This window comes from Jaminaea rosea (assembly GCF_003144245.1).
Source record: "Jaminaea rosea strain MCA 5214 unplaced genomic scaffold BDZ90scaffold_7, whole genome shotgun sequence".
Classification (NCBI taxonomy): Eukaryota; Fungi; Basidiomycota; class Exobasidiomycetes; order Microstromatales; genus Jaminaea; species Jaminaea rosea.
The window spans coordinates 489098-508836 of NW_020289981.1; the positions used below are offsets into that span (position 1 = coordinate 489098).

General features: G+C 60.0%; 5 protein-coding genes across 5 annotated transcripts; 4 read left to right on the top strand and 1 right to left on the bottom strand.

The window, feature by feature from the left end:
• The first annotated feature begins 385 nt into the window (after window positions 1-385).
• On the top strand, window positions 386-4896 carry BDZ90DRAFT_180075 (hypothetical protein). The gene is made up of 2 exons (XM_025503762.1): window positions 386-3539; window positions 3627-4896. Exons 1-2 carry the CDS (start codon window positions 530-532, stop codon window positions 4622-4624), a joined length of 4008 nt encoding a protein of 1335 aa, XP_025362080.1. The 5' UTR covers window positions 386-529; the 3' UTR covers window positions 4625-4896.
• Window positions 4897-5167: 271 nt separating this feature from the next.
• BDZ90DRAFT_220517 (MFS general substrate transporter) lies at window positions 5168-6933 on the bottom strand (the record flags this gene model as incomplete). Its single annotated transcript, XM_025504438.1, has 3 exons — window positions 5168-5552; window positions 5621-6274; window positions 6359-6933. The coding sequence occupies 3 exons, from the start codon at window positions 6931-6933 to the stop codon at window positions 5168-5170; spliced, it is 1614 nt and encodes a 537-aa protein (XP_025362081.1).
• Window positions 6934-8292: 1359 nt separating this feature from the next.
• Window positions 8293-9167, top strand: BDZ90DRAFT_211833 (glycoside hydrolase; the record flags this gene model as incomplete). Its single annotated transcript, XM_025504123.1, has 2 exons — window positions 8293-8621; window positions 8702-9167. Coding segments are annotated over 2 exons (795 nt in total), but the record flags the coding sequence as incomplete, so codon positions are not given.
• Window positions 9168-9218: 51 nt separating this feature from the next.
• Window positions 9219-13723, top strand: BDZ90DRAFT_246306 (glycoside hydrolase/deacetylase; the record flags this gene model as incomplete). The annotated part of the gene is made up of 4 exons (XM_025507548.1): window positions 9219-9499; window positions 10960-10963; window positions 11201-12399; window positions 13633-13723. 4 exons carry the CDS (start codon window positions 9219-9221, stop codon window positions 13721-13723), a joined length of 1575 nt encoding a protein of 524 aa, XP_025362083.1.
• A 1015-nt stretch (window positions 13724-14738) lies between these two features.
• On the top strand, window positions 14739-19609 carry BDZ90DRAFT_232452 (hypothetical protein). The gene has a single exon (XM_025506257.1). It carries the CDS (start codon window positions 14865-14867, stop codon window positions 19524-19526), a length of 4662 nt encoding a protein of 1553 aa, XP_025362084.1. The 5' UTR covers window positions 14739-14864; the 3' UTR covers window positions 19527-19609.
• Window positions 19610-19739: the final 130 nt, after the last annotated feature.

Sequence of the window (19739 nt, forward strand, 5' to 3'; positions counted from 1 at the left end):
GTCTCTCTTTCCCTCCGATCTCCCGCGACATTCAGTAATACCAGGCTCCTCGCTGCATCGTCGCCCTTGCCCTTACCCTCGTCGCCACATCCGGTGGATCACATTTCGTCGTCGCGCAGCACGAGGCTCAGCGCACGTACGCTCATTAACCACCCTTCATCGTCATCATTCGTGGTGATCCAATCTACGGCAACTGGACCGGATCGACCCGTGGCGGTGCCATCCGATCTTCTCACCTGACGAGAGATCCGCACATCTGGCGACCACGCGTGAGCATAGGCGGGCCGTCATCATTACACGCAGCACCGCATCGTCATCATCGACGACGACATCGCAGTCGCCGTAGCCGCCGCTGCCGCCTCCATCGCCGCCCTCGAACCGCCATCCGCTCGATTGCCGCTTTCATTGCTCGGAGACCGGCCTTGTCTGGATATTTGCTCGCCGGCACTTCTGATCGAGCTGCGAGGGACATCTCCTTCTTCGCTCTTGATCATTAGCACCTGCTATCGAGTGCTGAAATCTCGCAGGGATGCATCATCACCAGCACCACCAGCAGCAGCCGTCCTTCTCTTCGCCCATGTACCATCACGTTGGACATGGCAGTGGTAGTGGCGGACAGCCAGGCCCTGCTGGCCACCATCATCCTCCACATCCCAACGTGCACCACGGCGCTCAGCACATGATGGCTTCCGTACCTTCTCAAGGTCATCACCCATATAACTACCCACCTCATTCAGCTTACCACTCTCAGGCTGGTCCAGCGTCAAGTTACGCCTACGGGCCGCCTGGCGCCGGCGCTTCAGCCCCTCCTCCGCACTCGCATCACCATCATCAGCAGCGGTCATCCTCCTTCTCTTACTCGCCTCCAATTCAAGCCGATCAGCTGTCCTCTCCAGGAAACTCTAGAGCAAGCGCCGGCGCCGCAAACGCATCGAGCTCCAACAAGACAGTTGTCAGAGCAGCCTGCCTCTCATGCCGATCAGCCAAGCGCAGATGCGATGGTCAACAGCCTGTATGCGGGCCCTGCAATGCTCGTGGTGTGACAGAAGACTCGGGGCAATGCCAGTACGTAGCCTCAAAGAGGGGAGGCCCACGCTTCAAGGGACATACTGGAGAAGAGGCTAAGCGCATCAAGGCTGAGAAAGACAGGCAGAAGCAGCTTGAGCAGGAGCAAGCGTTTGGAGGTCAGAGGATGAGCGTCAGTCCCGAGGCATCACCAACTCGCAGCATGAGTGGAAGCGGACGTCAGTGGCATCAATCGTCCTCCATTGCCACTCCGTCAGCATACGACAACTACGGCAATGGCCATGTCACCAGGTCGAACAGTAGCAGCGCATCCAGGTCAGAAGTATCTGCGAGTCTCGACGAAATCAACATGAATGGAGCCCGAGCATACCCGGGCGTCTCGTCGTCATCCAACAGCGCTACGTCGTACAGCTTTACCTCGCCGGACCATTCAGCCAATGAGCTGGATATGGCCTCCTCGTCCAAGATGAGGATGCGCACCCAGCCATTCGCCTATAACGGCATGCCCGACATGACGTCCACACAGCAGCAGCAGCAGCATCATCATCATCACCACCACCACCACCAGCAGCAACAGCAGCACCACTCGATGCTGCAGCAGTCCCTGCCGCCTCCAGCACGAACACCTCTTGCCCCTCCTACTTCGCACACGCCGGGCAGCTACTTCTTCCCTACCGCTACTTCATCCAACCAATTTGCCGTTGCACCACCGCCAACCATGCCGTCTGTTCCGCCCGAAGTGCAAGCTCAGGCGCAGCTGCGAGCAACACCGTCCAACGCTCTCTCATCCGCCAATCTAGAGATGTGGCAGAAGCTGCAAGAAGACGCTGCCGCCTTGGGCTTGACGGCCGACCTCAGCGACATCAGCCACTTCTACAGCAAGCTCGAGACACTCCCCAAAGCAGGCACGGCTGCCATCGACAACCACGCGCACGATGAGCGTGACGTCAGCGCCAATGGCGGAGGCGGCACCCACGATAGCAGCATTGGCGGCGGTACGGGCACCGGCACCGGCAATGGGGCCGATGGAGGCGGTGACGACATCGAGATGTTCTGCCAAGGCCTCACCTTCGACCCTGACCTCGAGCCTCACCTCCTTGACGCAGCCGACAGCGAACAGCAGGCGCGATTCCTCCTGACTGCTTTCTTTGACAAGGTCTACCCTTCAGCTCCCGTCCTCGTCGCTCCGGAGAATCTGTCCTCGCTAGCATTCTGGTTCTCAGGAAAGGGACCTTGCGCCCTCTACGCCGCTATTAGCGCCCTTGTGGCTCTCCGCCTGCCAGAGGAGGAGGCTCACCGTACCCTGCGAGGAGGGTATCAACGCTCGCCAGACGAGGGAGCCAGGCCGGGTTTGACGACCCGAGCAGAAATTGCCGCGCACCACGCTCGCACCAGCGACTTCCTCCTTCGGCGCTTCTCCCAACAGCAAGCAGCAGCAGCAGCAGCTTCCTTCGGTCTGGACCCTCAGGCCCTCTCCACAGGCTGCGACCCAGACGAGACGGGCCGTGCCCTCTGCCAGGGCCCGTCAGATCCGGAACTCCTCCGCATCGAAGCTGCTGCTGCGCACACTTTGCTGTCTCACTACTTCTACGGTGTGGGCGGTAAAGGGAGTCACAAGGCCAGCCACGATCATGCGCTTGAGGCCTGGAACTCCCTTCAGGGTATCAGAATTGAGCTGCAAGAGGGAGTCCCGCCTAAAGACTTGCTGACGACGTCGCATTTCAGCTGGGAGCAGAAGCAAGAGTGGGCGAAGCGAGTCTTCTGGACTAGTTTTGCCGCTGCGGCCTGCACTGCGGCAACAGGTGGGTATGCGCCCATCCAGTACTCACTAGATGCTGTCGCAGCATTACAACTGAGACCGGCGCTCGAGAGCGATGTAGGCGCTTGGGGCGTATTCATTCGCGGAGCTCAGCATGTCGCAAGAGGCTATACGACATTGTGGGAGTTTGATCGCCTTCTCACCGCCGAGCGGGACCCGCAGCAGGCCCTCGCAAAGGCCAACGACGACCCGCAACGAGCCTCCCTGTTGACAGAAGAGGACCGTCGCCGAGAGAAGATGCGCATCTTCGCCGACTTCTCCAAGCTGGACCGCGACATGACAGCCTTTTGTACCTACGATCCTGCCTGGCGCCAGTCGTTCACGCCGGAATCGCCATCAACCCCCAGTGGCGGCATGGAAGGCGCCCGCAACAATCCACTCGGCTTTGCCCTTCGCACGGCGGGGAAACTCATGACCGCAGGCAGCACGATCATCATCCACCGTGGACAGGCCTACGCGAATGCCAACATCTTCATGTCGAGCCAGTGTGGGCTCATGAGGGCAGGTGGGGCCAGAGGAAGATGTGGACCTGTGGTCGGCGGGGAAGAAGGGGCTGAGTCGGCGGGGATTGGCTTGCAGGCGCCAGGTGATGGTCACCACGCCGGTAAGGTGGCAGGCGTGGGCGCGTGCTCCGTCATGCCTCCAGATGCTGGCAATGGGGATGGTAGCGGTGACATGGACGACGAACCTCCAGGCAGCCCCTCTGACCTGTACGTCCCGCCCGACCGGCTCTGGCATCGCAGCGGGTCGACGAGCCTTCCACCTGCTGGCTCGGGCTCAGGCAGCATGAGCGCTGGTCCGCACCACCACCATCACCACGGCAGCGCCTCGGTCGACCCATCCGTCGCTGCGCTCGATGCAACCTTCATCGGCTGGGGCGCTCAGCCTCACACAGCGCCTACTCCCCCCTCTGCCGCTGGCACGCCGACTACCGGGCCGCATCCTGGCGGGTACTACGACGGCAGCGCGACCAACACGGCTATGGCTGCCTTTCAGCAATTCCAAGCTCAGCAGCAACAGCAGCAGGCGCAGCAAAACCAACGGAAAAAGGGATCCATCTCTTCCAGCATCGGCGGTGGACCTGCACCCAGTGACGAAGGGACAGCTCGGCGCACCTCCGCCTCTTCTTCCCAGCAGCAAGCGCATCCACTCTCTCCCTTTGGCGGTGGAAGTGGGAGCATGTCTCTACCCTCTGGACCGAGCAGCATCAGCTACAATGCTCCTCCCGGCTCGACTCCTCCTGCTCAGCCTGAAGTGATCGGCAAGGACAAGGATCGCTACAAGCACGGCCCCTTCGAGCCCGAAGCCTCAGCCCGCAAGTGTCGCTGGGCGGCCAACTCCATGCTCGAGTGTGTTGCAGCGATGCTTGCGCCTGATGCCACCTCCTCGGCGCCAAGCACCGGCAGTTCAAGCGTCGCGCCAGGGGCGACGCATGATATCATGGGTACTCCCTTCTCCGAGTCTCCCACCCTTCCACCTTGGGCGGCATGCACGTACGTGCTGGGCGGGTACTGCCTGTTGATGCAGTGCTTGATCACTCAGGCTAGCCAGGCTTGGAAGTCAGCCCATCGCCCAGTAGAAGGAAATTCCGCCGGCGACGGCGGCGATGCAGACAAAGCAGCCAGGGAGAGAGCAGCAAAAGAGGAGCTTCAAGGCCTTCGTGGACATGTCGTGGCGATTCATCGACTGCTGGAGCGCTTTGCACTGACTTTCGAGGTTGTGCATGAATACAAGCGGGAGTTAGGCGTGTTGTTGGAGATCAACAAGAGAATCGCGTAGAGGGTAAGGCGAAGGAAGGCATTACCAGGGCAGGGTAGGAGATGAGGGCCTCGACGATGAAGACGGCGGGCCCCCTCTTCAACCTCCATGGGATGCACCGCTCGTACACGCTCCCAGACAAGCGCAAGCACACGCACACATGATGTCGCTCGCTCAACACTGCAGTGCTCGATCTGTATCATCTCTCTTTGTTGTTCTCGCTTCTCTCGTCTCCTAGACGCTCAGAGCGTCTGAAATCAATCTGTTCACCCACCTATCTGCTACTTGCCGTTCTGACCAATCTGATCGTGCACGAATACCGTGCAGCACCTTATGCCCGTCAATAGGGCCGAAACTTCAGAGTAGGACGAGGAGGCAAGCCAAGAGCGCAGCACTACTGATAGCAGGCGGGGGCGCATTGGCTGTCCACATCCTGAGAGGCCGGCATGTGCGGGCTACAAGGAGGATCATCAGGATCGAAGATTGAGTTGGGCGACTTGCATGCCGGAATGGATCAACGTCGCTCTTACGCAGATGAGCCCTTGCGATCTTGTAGCGAGGTGATCAAGCATTTTCAGCCTCGCCCGATCTTCGCCTCGCAGAGCCACCAGCCCCTGATGTCGTAGAGGCAGCGGCAGAGACTTGCTCGCGCGCACCGCCACCACCTGATTTTGCAGGCCCGCTCTTGACGAGACGCTTCTGCTGCGCAATGACGATGACACCCGTGACGGAAGCGAGGGCCATGCCTGAGCCAACGAAGAGGACGAGGCCTTGGAAGCCTTTGGTGCCGTACAAGGAATAGTCGCTGACGGTTGGGTCGTAGAGGGCAGATCCTATCAGCGGACCAGCTACGGCGGCAATTCCTCGAATGAAGATGACAGCCAGGTAGAGTGGCGACACCTCCTGACTGAACAGGGAGGCGATGGAGCGCGAGACCGGCGTGAAGAAGCTATGGAGGGGGGAGAGGAGGGTGTGAATAGCAGATGGAAGGATCAGAGCCTGTTCGACCATACTCACGTTGTGAAGCCTCCACCGGCTGCACCGAAGATGAGGCTGAAGATGATGATGAGCGGCAGCGAGTGTGAGAAGCCCAACAGCAGGTACGCCGACAGTCCGCAGATGAGCGTCGACCCCGACATGAGGACGAGGTATGGCATGCTATCGATGAGCCGTCCCGTGACCAGGTAACCTATCGTCGCCGCCGCATTGAAGCCGGAGAGTACACCGGTGGACGTGGTCGCCGAGAAGCCTAGCGAGCTGGTCCATGTAGCCAAATAGAGGCTGATAGTACACCAAGCACTCGCCTGGCAGACCACAAGCACAACCTGCGTGACAGCGAAAGGATGCAACAAGCTTCCCAGCCCCTCCGGCGCCAAAGCTCTGATCATGCTTCTCGGCCTCGTATTTGGTCTCGTGATCGGTAGTCTAGGCTTGAGAAAAAAGGCGGCTCCGCCTGCCAAAATCAAGCCCCAGGCAGCGGAGAGGCGGAGCGTCCATGCGAAGCCTACGGATTCGAGCGCGTGATTGATCGCGATAGGGAAGAGAGTGCCACCTGCCCCAGAGCCCGAGTAGATGATGCCGCTGGCGAAGCCCATGCGCTTGTCGAACCATTGTGGAAGCCAGAGGATGACGGGAGTAAAGGTTACTCCGGAAAGGGTGCCGTAGAGGATGCTAAGAGCGGGGGCGGGGCAGGTGTTGACGGTGGTGAGCCGCCCGCCAAGGAGACGATGAGCGCACGGTCACATCAGAGCTCACCCTTGAAAGACGAGGAGCGCAGGAACATAGCTATCGAGGAAACTAGCGATGAGCAGACAAGCGCTGCTCAGCGCTATAGATGCAAAGGCGGTCCTCTTGATCCAATGCGGGTAACTCCTGAAGAAGCCCCTGCTCAGCAGCGGGACAAAGTGCTGACCAGCAATGACCAGCGTTCCAATAGCGGACAGAGCAGGCTGGCTAGCTTTACCGTACAGAGGCGACTTTGGATTGTGACTGTGGTACGCCTCGTACGCTCCATACGCGTAAGACTGGCCCCAGATGACAAACTCGAAGAGAGCGGCAGCGGCTAGGAACTTGTAGGCCCCAGGACCTGAATCGATGGGCTCGAGATCGGAGACGAGGTGTTCCGATGAGCTGGTGGGAGTGATAGACGGCGGCAAGAGGTCGACGCGGGAGTCAGGGCGACTAGACCCCAGCGAGGAGAGGGCAATGCTGTCGTCACCGACCGCGTCTGCTGCTGCTTTGCCAGTACCCTCATGCTGTTGCGGTGATGGACTCTCTTGGAGCGTCTGCGCAGCCGTACGCGAGACTTCGACCGGCAGTGTTGCCGTCATTGCAGCAGACGCCATCTTTGTATGCCAGGCTGGCGAGATGGCTGTCTGAAATGCTTGACTTTGCTTGGAAGATTCGGAAGATTCGCACGGCGATCAGTTTGAGAAGGATTAATTGCCCTGGCTCGAGCGTAGCCATCGGTGACTCGTCCTTCTCTTCTCCACGCCACGCGAGCGACGACTTCGACCTACGACTCCGCTTTACTGCGCCACGCAGATGCCATGCCAGGGGTCATTGGCGCCTTGGCACGCCCGATGACGATGACGGAGGGGGAGATGGTATTGGCAGTAGACGAGACGAACAACAATGATGCGTGACCCACACGACGATGACGATGAGCTAGCTGGGCCGCACTCTTCACGCCTCGCTTTGAGCAAAGGCAGGCATTCACTTCATAGAAGACGGTGGTGAGTGGCCTTGCCGTCGTCGGCCGGCGTATGGCCGCTGCGCTGCGTGGGCTGTGGGATTCGCATCGTGATCTCTGTCGCGCAGAAACAACGCAGCGTCGACAGACCTGTCCGAGCTTCCTTTGACAAGCTCACGCTCGTACCAAACCAACAAGGCAACCTTGTCAGAGAGGGGCTCCAGGCCTCGTCGAGATCGTTGGCTCGAAGATCGGGAACTTATTGGCTGGCCTCGACCGTGCCCCTTTGTCGCCGTCAGCCGTTGGCGTCGTTGCCATCGTCCTCGCGATGATGTCTGCCCGCCCCCTGACGTGGTCGCTGGTGGTGCGCGGGCGCCTCTTGGCGCTCTCTTCTCTCGAACAACGGGGCCGGGGCGAGGCGAAAGAGAACATCTGTGCAGAAAAGAAGTAGGCGGGCGCGGGAGAACAGGGGAAGCGGGCCAAGTCTGATGCGGGATGCTTCGTCGAGTCGAGTCGGTGTGGGTCGGCTGTTTGTTTCAAAATAGCAAGGCGGCCTCAGGCCAAGTGCCTCCAAGCCAGTCGTGCCGGCCAAGGCTGAGGAGCGCGTGTCGGCGTGATGTGTGTGGCTTTGACAGAGACAAGGCAGAGCGTTCTGAGGGCTGCCCCCTGCGTCAACAGCCTTTGTTCCTGCTCGCGCTGCTCTTGTCTACACTCTCCGCTACCATCGCCGCCCCTCCCCCTCTCTCCTCTTCTCCTTTCTACATCTCCGCACCTCCTTTTCCCTCCATTCCCCCCATCTCCCTCCATCCGCCCTCCCTCCGCTACTCAGCTACGATCCTTTAACGCCCACCTTCGTATCGCTACCATCAACGCTCTTTCCACATAGCACATCGCGTACACCGCACAAACACGCAGTCGAGCTCGCATTCGCGCTCCTTCATCCTCTCTCTCTCTCTCTCTCTCTTGACTCCATCTCCTCGCACCGCGCTGCTGGCTCATCACGATGCGATTCCTCACCCTCGCTCTCCTCGCATTCACCCTCGCTGTCGTCTCGGTCGACGCACGCCTCCGTCTCGGCCTCGCATGGGGTACCGACAACAGATGGTCAAAGACGATCGCAAAGGGCAACGTCGAGTGGTACTGGCACTGGCAGGAGGCCGCCGTGCCCGAGATGCCTAGCAACGTCGAGTACGTACCCAACTTCTGGGGCCCCAAGTACTGGAGCAAGTGGAACCAGCGTAAGCAGGAGATCAAGAAGTTCAACTCGAAGCGCATCCTCGCCTTCAACGAGCCCGACATTGCTGGTCAATCCGACATGAGCCCCGAGTGAGTGGTAGAGGGGCCAAGAGCATTCCCGCAGATACAGCGTACTGATACGAGCCCTTCTTTCCTCACCTGGCTTGCAGATACGCCGCCTCCGTCTACATGAAGGAGCTCCAGCCCTACCGTAAGAAGGGAGTCAAGGTCTCCTCACCTCAAATCGTCTGGGATGTCAAGTGGATGGACCGTTTCCTCAAGGCCCTCCGCGCCAAGGGAGGCGATGTCGACTTCATGGCTGTCCACTGGTACGGCTCTTACAAGGAGCTGCCCGCCCTCAAGAAATGGGTCTCCAAGATCCACAGCCGCTACAACAAGGTCGTCTGGCTCACCGAGTACGGTGTCACGCAGAGCTCGCACCCTTCTCAGAGCGACATCAAGAACTTCCACGTGCAGGCCACCGACTTCCTCCGCAACACAGGCTACGTTAAGCGCGCCGCCTGGCTCGGATGCTTCGCCGTCAACAACCCGCCCGACTCCTTCGCTGCTGCTCGCAACGCCTTCTTCAACTCCGGTGGCTCTCTCCGCTCCTGGTCCAAGTGGTACGTCTACTCCAACAGCCGCAAGCGCTCTGAGCTCGAGGGCGGCGAGCTCGCCGACCAGACCATGGTTCAGCGCGCTACCCGCACTCCTGGCGCCGCTCGCCACCACAAGGCTCACCGTGCTATCATTGAAGCCCGCGAGGAGGAGCAGGCTCGCCGCGAGGCCGAGGAGAAGGATGCTGACGTCGACGAGGAGGATGACGGTGTCGTCTACGAGGGTGAGGAGGACCACTGCGGTGAGATGTGCCAGAAGCGCAATGCTTCCCTCGACGAGGCAAAGGACGAGGATGACGAGCTCAGCAAGCCCGGTGTCGTCGAGGTCATGGACGACGGCGAGGATGACGAGTAAGAGAGAGGTAGCGCAGCATCATTCAGTCCTCCTCCTCCTCCTCCTCCTCCTCCTCCTCCTCCTCCTCCTCACTCTTTGGTCACCGTAGAACCTGCGCCCCCATCTGCGTCGCTGTGTCACGGTCATCGCTTTCTCCCCCTTCATCTTTCTGCTTCATTGCTCTGCCCTTTCCACCTTCCAAGATATCCTTGACTTTGATTCGCTTTCTTCTCCCTCATCTTCTTCATCTGTCGTTCCGTGAACGACTACCTCATCCTTCTTGTCCTTCACATGCTCCGAATATTCGTCAACGAAATGGAATTGTAGGGCTGGGCCCTTTTCTTCTCTCTCTCTGCTTCGATCGCTACCAGGTCCTAGTCTACCCTTGTCTGCAAGTGTGCTCTCGCTACCAAGGCAGTTGGCTGCGAGAGTTTTCCCGTCGTGCTACTATCTCTGGTCGTCGGCGCGCGCATTCGCGTGCAGTGAGGGCGGGGGAAGCACGGTGACTTTTCGATGCGTATCCGTAGTCGTCGCTTGGAGTGAGGGTTTCGCGCAGAGCGTAGGATGGTGCGGGTGAATGTGGCAGGCTGAGCTCGTCAGTCAGCCGGCGCTGCCCGACCTCATCATTGAGAGATGGCCGGCACTCCTGCTCACCACATGCTAGCTTTTGCTGAACATCACCACCGAAACCAGTACGCCTGGCGGTCATCCTCGCCTTCATTGTCTTGTCTGCGTTGCGCCCACCACGCCCTTGCTTTCTTCGTGTTGCACTTGCACTCGCCCTCGCCCTCTCTGTCGCCTTGGCCCTGGCTCGCGCTCTCTTTCTCCCCGCCTTGCGCCGCCGCCGCCTTGGCGTCGATGCATGCCTCCCCTTGCTCTTGACACGTCGTAGCTGCAGTGGGGCCAAGAGTCTCAGCGCCTCCCCGCCTTGTGTGTCCCCCCCCTCCCTCCTTTCTTCTCCTCGCTCGTTCGACAATTCGATCGCCTCCATCGTCTGCCGTTGTGCCCTTTTGGCCGTCAGAGGGGCGCCTCACCCCTGTCCGCGATGAGGGCCCTTTTGATGTTTGTGTGCCGCACGCCGCCGCGCGAAGCAAGACGACGGCGGCGACTTCCGCGCCCCTCTCTCCGGCAGCAAGGGCGGTAGGCGAGTGGTGGCAATTGCAGTGCGCTGTGAATGGCAATGCCGTCGCTCCCTTCGGCCTCTCAACCTCACTAGAGGGACAAACGACACAGCAGAGGGCGCAGCAGGTCGCCCTTTGTCTTCACCACCACCACTTTCCATCTTCCCTTATCCCACCTTTCCCTTGTTCTTTTGCTCACGACAGCACTTGTACCACCCACCCTCATTCCCCACTCGATACTGTCTTCAGTAGCGTACGACTCATCGCTACGCTTCCTTCGCCACCACTTTGCTTCTTGGCACACGACTTTCACCACCTGACTCTTTTCCTTCATCTAACGACCCAACTGCTGCCAGATCAGTGAGTCGAGTCGTCGTGTGACTGCGTGCGGCAGCTCGCCTTCATGATCAGTCACTGACCGCCACACACACACACTCTCTCTTTCTCTCCCCTCCACCCATCGCCTCTCTGCCAGGCATGCGCTTCACTACTATCGCCACAGCGGCCATCGTGGCTTCGCTGCCCTTCGTCTCGGCCGACCTCGTGAAGCGTCAGCAAGACTCTGAATCCTCGTCACGATCACACCGTCACCACAAGCATTCGTCGTCGGCTACGGCCGCTTCGAGGGCTCAAAAGTCACCTGCCGTTGATGCAGCGGCTGCTGGCACGTCGGTTGCTTCCTCTGGTGGCACTCTCGACCCTAGCGTCTCAGCAGAGATTGCTACGATTACTAGCGGTGTCCCTACTACGACCCCCACTTACGCCCTTGGGACGACCTACACCGCCGGTGCCTCAAACACTTTTGTCTCTGGAGCTCCTGCTCTGCCCGCTGCCACGGCTGCGCGTCCCGCCGACTACCCTACGCTGGACAAGGCACCCCCTACCGACTCGCAGCAGGCCCAGGAATGGATTCAGCAGTACTCGAGCCAGCTCTCACAAGCGCCCAACATCCCCTTGACCGTTGACCAAGCTTCGTGCTCAGGCAACCCGACGAACCTCCAGAACGCAGCTGCCAACCACTGGTGGACATGCGGAGGCTACACTACGAGTGATGACGTGACCCAGTGCCCAGACGAGAACACTTGGGGTCTCTCTTACGACGACGGACCGTCCCCTTACACTCCCAAGCTTCTCGACTACATGGAGAAGCACGGTGACCTCAAGTCGACCTTCTTCATCGTCGGATCGCGCGCCATCTCTCGTCCTGACATTCTCCAGTACGAGTACATGAAGGGACACCAGCTTTCGGTCCACACCTGGTCGCACACCGCGCTCACCACACAGAGCAACGAGGCCATTCTGCTTGAGCTCCTCTGGACCATGAAGGTCATCAAGACCATTACCGGCGTCACGCCCAACACCATGCGCCCTCCCTACGGAGACATTGACGACCGCGTCCGCTACATCTGCAAGATGGTCGGCCTCACCCCGATCATCTGGACCTCGCTTTCTTCGACCTCTTCCTTCGACACCAACGACTGGAAGATCCAGTCCGGTGTAGTCACGGCCGCTCAGTCCGTCAACACCTTCGAGTCCATCCTGCAGCAAGCCCCCAGCCTTGGCCACGGCTACATTGTCCTTGAGCACGACCTCTACCAGCAGTCCGTCGAACTCGCCGTGACCGTTGTGCTGGACATGGCCCAGAACATGAACCCCAAGCAGACGCTCGAGCCTATTGTTACCTGCCTCAAGAAGGACATGAACGAGGCCTACATCGAGACCAGCACCAACAAGTCCAGCCCTGCTGCAACGGGTTCATCGGCCTCGTCAAGGAGCGGAGGCAGCAGTGGTGCAGAGTCGAGCAAGCAGGCCGCTCTCATGCTCCTCACCCTCGTAGGCACCGCCTGCCTGGGTGCCGCTGTCGCCCTCTAAAGCGTCGAGTGCGCAAAGGGACAATGCCTTTCTCCTCACCCCTCTTCCCCCTGTCCATACCACCCTCTTCTCTTTTCCTTCTCTTCACGGCTCATGTAGCTTCCCGTAAAGATCGATGAGCTCTCGCCTCTCTGGAAGCCACGGGTTTGGTTTTCTCGTACGCGGTCCTCTCTCTTTCCCTCTCTTATCTGCCCTTCTCTTCTCGCTCCCCTCCCTTCGTCTCCTGTGCCACTCGCCCCAAAGACGCGCGATGGACAGAAGCTAGTACCAAAGCAACTAATGACTCAAAATGCGAATTCAAAAATCTTTTCTTCATCTGTGGCCTTGTGTGAAGCAAGACTTGGCGATGTGCGGCAGGAGCACTAGCTCGCAGTGGAGTCGGGTGTTTGCGATGCTGCGTAGGGGGGAGTTCATCGTCATCCATCGCATGAAGTGAGCAAGCCACGAGGTCTCAGGAAGAGCTGGACCGCTGAATTGCAACAGCTTTGGAGGGGATGGGCACTTCTCCGTCTGCTTCGTCGTCAGTCCATGCACATCGTCCCGTTATGAGAGGCGAAATGGTCGAATCGTATTGAGTCAATGAGTATCCCCACGCCTCGGCGAGTTGACCTTGAACCACCCCTACATTTCTAGCACGGTATTACATGTTGCCTTCCTGATCCGTCTACTTCTTCTTGCCCGGCCCAGCAAGTGGCGCTCCTACGTCTTTGCCACGCAGCTTGACCTTGAGGGCTCGCTCACTGTGCAATCGAGGAAAAGAGGGAGTGCGACAGGTCAGATGAGTGCTCGATAGGACGTGGCCACGCTCGCTCGCTGTCTCATACTCACAGCTTGCCAAGTACCTGCGGGTTGGGCGGCACACGCGAAGCCTCGAAGTCACCAATGACGGTCGGCTTCCTGCACGTACCGAGATAGAGGCGGAGCAAGGAGCTGGTCAGCCTCTGATCACACGACCTGTCTCTCCTCTGGCGCTCGCACTACGCACTCATTGATCTGCTTTGCCAAATCGCTCTGGCTCATGCCCGCGGCCTGCCTTGCCTGCTGAATCGCCTTGCCCACACTCATGCTGACAGCCTTGGGCGGCGCCGGCTCAGAGTCGCGGTCGAGGGCAGCCAACTTCTGGTGGTCGGTACCAACGTGGCCGGCGTTGCGGCCAGCGGCATTCTTGCGGCCTTGCTCCGTAACGGCGCCGACTGCCTTGGCACGCTCCAGGGCGGTGGGACCTCCACCGCCGCCGCCGCCGCCTGAGGGGCGAACCTTGGAGCCAATCTTGGTTACGGTGTCTGTGAGATGGAAGAGAGTGGTGTAGCGTAGGTGAGAGGGCAGAGTGGCGAGGAGAGAGGAGATGGGCAGCCACAGGAGACAAGGGCGAGAGAGCAAAGTCGTGGTCAGCCTTATGATTCTCTGCTTGTGCGTTCAACGCGCCGTGCTCACCCCAGTCTGACATGATGTTGATGCTGATTGGAGTATGTGGTAGTGAGGATGGATGAGGTTAAGCTGCGCTGTCCGCTTCCCTCGGCTTCCTCTCGATTGGCAGAGTCACTCGAGTCGACCAAAGCAACAGGCGGTGGAGGTCGCCACGTGGTTGAGCGCTGCTCCCTACCCTTCACCCATTCGAGCAAAGGGCAGGCCTGGTCAATGGCTTGGCCTGGCTCGTTGCGACGCAAAATCAAAAGAGGGAGAACATCGTCCTACGCTTTGACTTTTCCAATGTCTTGAACATCGAGCTGCGAGTGCAAAGCCTTGGTGACCGGGTGCTCACTCTCTCGCACGATCAAGGCCAACCACGCATCGCCTTTCAGTTGATCCGCGAGGTCGTCGCCTTCCAGCTCAATAGCTCTTGCTCGCCATCGCAGACTCACATCACTGACTAGCGCATGGTACGCCGACGGGCCTTGCATGGCGCCTACACTATCCTCCGTGAAGCCTCTGCCTCTCTGGGTGTTACTCTAAGTGGTCTCGCCGCTTGGTCTCGTATCTGGCCTGGCTGGCCCACTGACTCTCATCGACCCGCGCCTCATGCGCTGCATCAGCGGCCGGCAGCAAGAGAGCCTTCGGTCGCCTCTTGAGCCTGCGTAGATGAGAGGCAGCGGCAGCCGCGGACGGACGGACGGAGGGACGGACGCACCAAGCGAGTGTGACCCTCGCTTTCTATCCCCGCATTCAGATCGAGTTGAAGCGCCTTTGGCCAGGCTGAGCTGCGCCGCTGCGATGCTGGGGCCACTTGCCCTCTTCGAGTGGATCGCATCGCTCGCGCCGACTGCTTTCACATTGAGTCTACGATCGGCGCACCGTCATTGCCATCTTAGATCATTACTCCAGTGTCGACGATATCCCAACTACCCTTTCTACCAATACCCACTCTCTCATCACATTGGACGCCGTCGCCATGGACGACCGCAAGCCCAATCGAAGATCCATCGTCGCCTCCATGGGCCTTGAGCCCCGCTTCCAACCTGAAGAGCCAGTCTCTCCTCCCACTTGGGGTCCACCTCCCGCCTCGCCCACCGAGTCGCGCAAATCGAGGGCTCGTAAAGAGAGCACTGCCTCTCGCGGCACTGTGAAGTCCACGACTGGTCGCAAGCCAAGGCCCGCCGCCGTTGATGCAGCACCACCTGGACGAGTCAGGGCGGCTGGACCTGCGACAGGGTCCATCAAGAGCAGAAATTCGAGGCACAGCATGCTCCCTCCCTCTCCTGCGCCGCCTTTGCCTGAGAACAGTGCACCTGGAGCAGCAGGCGGCGGAGGTACCCTTGGCCGCAGCCTGACGTCGAAGCTCTTTGGTCGAAGCGGGTCAGCTCCAGCAGCCGAAAAGAAGGCTGCCCCACCTCCGGAGCCTGCACCCCAAGCCACCACGTACGAGTCCGTCAATGGTGCTGGGTCTGGAGAGCCAGGCGCTCGCAGCTCGATGCTGTTCGGCCTCGTAGGCGGAGGTAAGGACCGCGTTGAGCCAACCCCGGCAGTCGAGGGCGACTCTCGCCGTACCCGCTGGAACGCTCGCAACAAGACCGAGTCTGTCATCACCGCCGGCTTCACAGACATGCACATTGGTGATGAAGAGGACGGTGTAGAGCGCCAAAGGCCAGAGAAGCCGCTGGGTCTTGGCCGCATGTCCGCCAAGCAGGCACGAGAGAAGCGCACCTCGAAATACGTCATGCCAGCCATCGCTGAGCCAGAGCCGGAGCAGCAGCAGCCTCAACCAGAATCCCAGCCCAAGCTGGCTCTGGAGCGCCACGAGCTCGTAGACGACGGGCCCTCCCTTGTCAAGCGCAAGTCGTCCAAGGCATCGAGAAAGGCATCAACAAAGGCCCGCAAGAATGGCGCACCCCAGCTCCCCGCCCTCAGCGCGATCGGGCTCGGCGGAGGGCTGGGCAGCATCATTGGCAAGTCGAAGTCGGCGGAGCCAGAGTACGACCAAGACGAGCCTGCGGAGGACAGCGAGTTGGAAGGGGCAGCCATGCCTGCGCGTGGCCCATCGAGGATCGTCGAGGATACTGAGGACGATGAGGACTTCCAGGAAGCAGACGACTCGGCTTTCCCTGTGACGCCAGCGACCGATCGCAAGGCGTTCTTGATTCCAGAGGAGAACGGCTCCGCTGACCCTGCAGACGTATCCGACGAGGACGAAGTCGCGCCAGTGCTCCAGCGTGAGAAGCACGCCGGTACGGCTGGTGCGCCAATCACCGCGGCAGACGAGGATGAGCTTGATGAGGAAGTCCCCGGCTACGACGAAGCTACTGCTCGCTCCGCACCTGCGGAAAAGGAGAACGGCATCGGCAAGAAGGGACTACTCGCTGGCGCTGGCCTCGGCGCCGGTTTGGGCGGTGGCCTCGGCGCTTTGGCAGGCGGTTCAAGGAGCAAGGCATCGGCCGACAAGGCTCAGAGAAGCCCCATCATCCCCGGCGCCTTCGGCCATCACGACGACGACGAGGTCGAAGAAGATCCCGCTCGGACCGTCGATGACATGTCTGACTATGAAGATGAGGACATGATCGACGAGCCACCTGCTCGCACCGCAATGCCGGCTGTTGCCGCTGTGGGCTCGGCCGCCAAGGCGCCCAAGAAGGTCAAGCGCAAGGAGCCAAAGAAGGACAAGAAGGAGCGCAAGAAGGACAAGGCCGAGCCAGCCGCGGTCGCCGCTCCTGCCCTTGCACAGCCGCCTGAGCGACCCCAGAGGAGCAAGGCTCGCAAGCCCAGCTCCAATCGCGAAGAGCGCCTCGCTGCGCCAGCCGAACTTACCAGGCAAAAGAGCTACAGCAGCAATAAGAGCGACGAGAAAAAGAAGAAGCGCGGCGGCTTGGCCGCTCTGGCTGGAGGCGCCTTTGCCATCGGAGGTGCAAGCGCTGCGGCCAAGAAGGGTCACAAGGAGGACGAGCCCATGGACGATGCCGACTACGAAGAGTACATGGACGAGCCGGCGGTCCTCAGCGATGAAGAAGGACACAGCGAGGCCGACTCCGAAGAAATCTACCGCGAGCGCTCCGAGAAGAAGAAGCGTTCGTCCAAGTCGCAACGCTCGACTGGCATGGCCGCTGCATCTAAGCCCTCGCGTCGCTCGGCGGCCGTCAAGAACCTCACGCCTGTGCAGCGCCACTACCTGCTCAAAGCCCTTGTCTGCTTGCAAATGCAGCTCGAGTGGGAAGAGCTCGAGAAGCTCGGTGCCCTCACCCAGTACGGTTATCCCTTCGCGCCCGAGCGTCCTAAGCTCACCCGCGTCAAGACGGAGCTCAAGAACGAGTTTACGACGGGCGAGGACATGGAGAATGAGGCCGATGATCCGTACGACGAGGAGGACAGTGATGAGGCTCGTCGTCTTGAGAATCTGCAGGATCCTCTGATCTTGCGTCACTTGTTCCAGATTCACCTCCGCGTCTTCCCTGGATTGGACACGGCGCCGCTCAAGTTCTGGCAGAAGCGCATCCAAGTCTTCTTCGATGAGATGGCTGCTCGCAACTTCTCGACTAGTGTGGAGAGGGGAGAGTACTCCAAGCGCCGCTTCTACACTCTGGCGATGACGCGCTACCTCGGTGGCTACTTCGCTCGAGGTGTAGGTGTGAGGGGTCAGGGTGAGCTGCGTGGGCCCGGTCCCGGTGAGAAGGGCAGTGAGCGCTGGGGCGTAGGCAAACAGTGGGGCAAAGGCACTGTCAAGCGTGGTCTGGACCGACCAGCTCGTATCGACTCTTCGCTCTGGAAGAAGATCGACAACCTATTCGGCGACGGGCCAGAAGGGAAGGTCTGGCGCCGTGCAGGCAAGGAGACGACGAGAATCCGCGGCGACTGGCAGAGCTGGAAGGAGCAGATCATCGAGAACGAGACCGGGTTGGATGAGACGGTCAACTTCCTCGACATCTCGCAGATTCGCAACTTGCCGCCCAAGTACCGCAATGCGGAGGAGTGGGCTCGTAACCATGCGGCTTACCTCTTGCATTCACTCTTCGTTACCGCACCCAATGCTGACTCGACATTCAAGGTCGTGCGCGGCATCCACACCCTTTTTCCCTACTGGGGAGCTAAGCAGCTTCTCAAGTATGCTAATGCTCAAGTGCTCATCGAGGGCATCCTCAACTTGCTCCTTGCTCGTCCAGCCGGTGCCAAGTCGCTCATCCAGCGCATCGCCGCCTACGTCATTGGCAGCGAGGGCACGACACTGCAGAAGGAGTATATCAACCCGCTCAAGAAGGCCATTAATGACTCAGAGCTAACGGGGCGCATCGAAGAGTACGTCGCCCGTGGCAGTCGTCCGGAGGGCCGCTCGGTGCGAGCCAAGGCAGACAAGACGGGCGACGACGTTCTGACCGTCATTCTACTCAGCGCTGGTGGCACCCCTCTCCGCCGCGAAGCTCAAGATCGAGTCGTTGAGCTCCAGCACTCTTTCGCTCGCTCGCCGTACCGCGGCTGCCCCGAGCTGGCCTACCCAGCCGACAGCTCCTATGCCAAGGAGAACCCGGACAAGATGCACGTCCCCAAGTGGGATGGCAGCCGCACGGAAGAGGAGGAAGCTGTCAAGTTCGCCCGCCTCAAGCTCTTCCTTCGTGACTGCCTCAAGAAGCGTGATCGCGAGCAAGCAGTCAAGATGGCCTCTGGCGCTCTCGTCCCCACGATCATCAAGGACTTCCTCTCCACGGTCATGTATGACGTGATTAAGCAGATTGCCTCGCACGCCGACCTCTCTGCCCGCCTCGGGGACCTGCAGAACTTCATCGATGACATGCTCGACCTCAAGAAGAAGAAGGACGATTCCCTACAAGCCTGGATTGCCCTGGCTGCGCGCCACGAGAACTCGCTCTACCTTCTCGTACACGAATGTGCCTCGATCGCTGGCCGATTCTGGGAGTGGTGCCAGATCGGATTGGATTACATGGCTCTCAGTACGGTGGACCCGGTACACCCGGCGGACCGCAGTCAGAAGAACGTTGAGGTCAATCTCGAAGAGCTACTGCAGGACAGCAGGCTGAGCGAGAAGGACGTGGAGCTCATCCTGGAGGAAGTTGACGAGTTGGCCGTGTACACTAAGTGGAGCAAGGTGGCCTACGAGCTCGAGATGCGCAAGAACTTCCTCCTCGCCCGCCCGGACGCAGCGACGACCAGTACACTTACGGAGGACGACATTCCCACGAGTCAGATGAAGGACGAGATCCGCGATATCGACAGCCTGATGCGCGAGCTCATGGAGGCAGAGGGCGTGCCTGTGGATGACGGGTCTCTGCCCAATGAGTCTCGTGGTACAGAGGCGCGTGAGCTTGCCACCTTCTGGTTCGACGTAATGGACCCGCTCGGCCAGCATCTGATGGCAGAGAAGGGGGCATCGGAGCTCAGCTACAAGCCGCTGAATGTCTCTCCACCCATTCCCTGCTTGAAGTATACGAGGAAGGCGCTGCCTGTTTGGAGGGAGGTGTTGAGGGAGAAGCTGCCGGATTGGCAGCATGGAGATGTTAACGGGCCTAGGAAGGCCAGCAACCCGGGGACTAGGCAGAGAAAGGGGCCAGGGGCCGCTGGCCCCTCGAATGGGTCGGCCAGTGCGTCGAAGAAGTCGAAGGGTTTGTTCCGATGATCATGAGTAGTGGCTGTGCTGTGCTCCCTTGATGCTTTTTGCATTCTGCTTTCGATGCTCAATACCACGACTTACGTTGCTCATCTGGTTGCTCTGGCTGTCGCCTCACGCGCTATGGCCGGCTGTGCTTGGGCGTGGCGTCTCCTCGCGTTGCCGGCGGCGGCGGGAGTGCGGCTGGTGAAGTCAAAGCTCGAGGGCGGCTCAACCAAAACG

Bases quoted from the DNA above. Each gene is read 5' to 3' on its own strand.
- BDZ90DRAFT_180075 (XM_025503762.1), top strand. From the start codon at position 530: ATGCATCATCACCAGCACCACCAGCAGCAGCCGTCCTTCTCTTCGCCC. The intron at 3,540-3,626 runs GCAGCCCCTCTG...GCTCGGGCTCAG, and splicing joins CATGGACGACGAACCTCCAG to GCAGCATGAGCGCTGGTCCG.
- BDZ90DRAFT_232452 (XM_025506257.1), top strand. From the start codon at position 14,865: ATGGACGACCGCAAGCCCAATCGAAGATCCATCGTCGCCTCCATGGGC.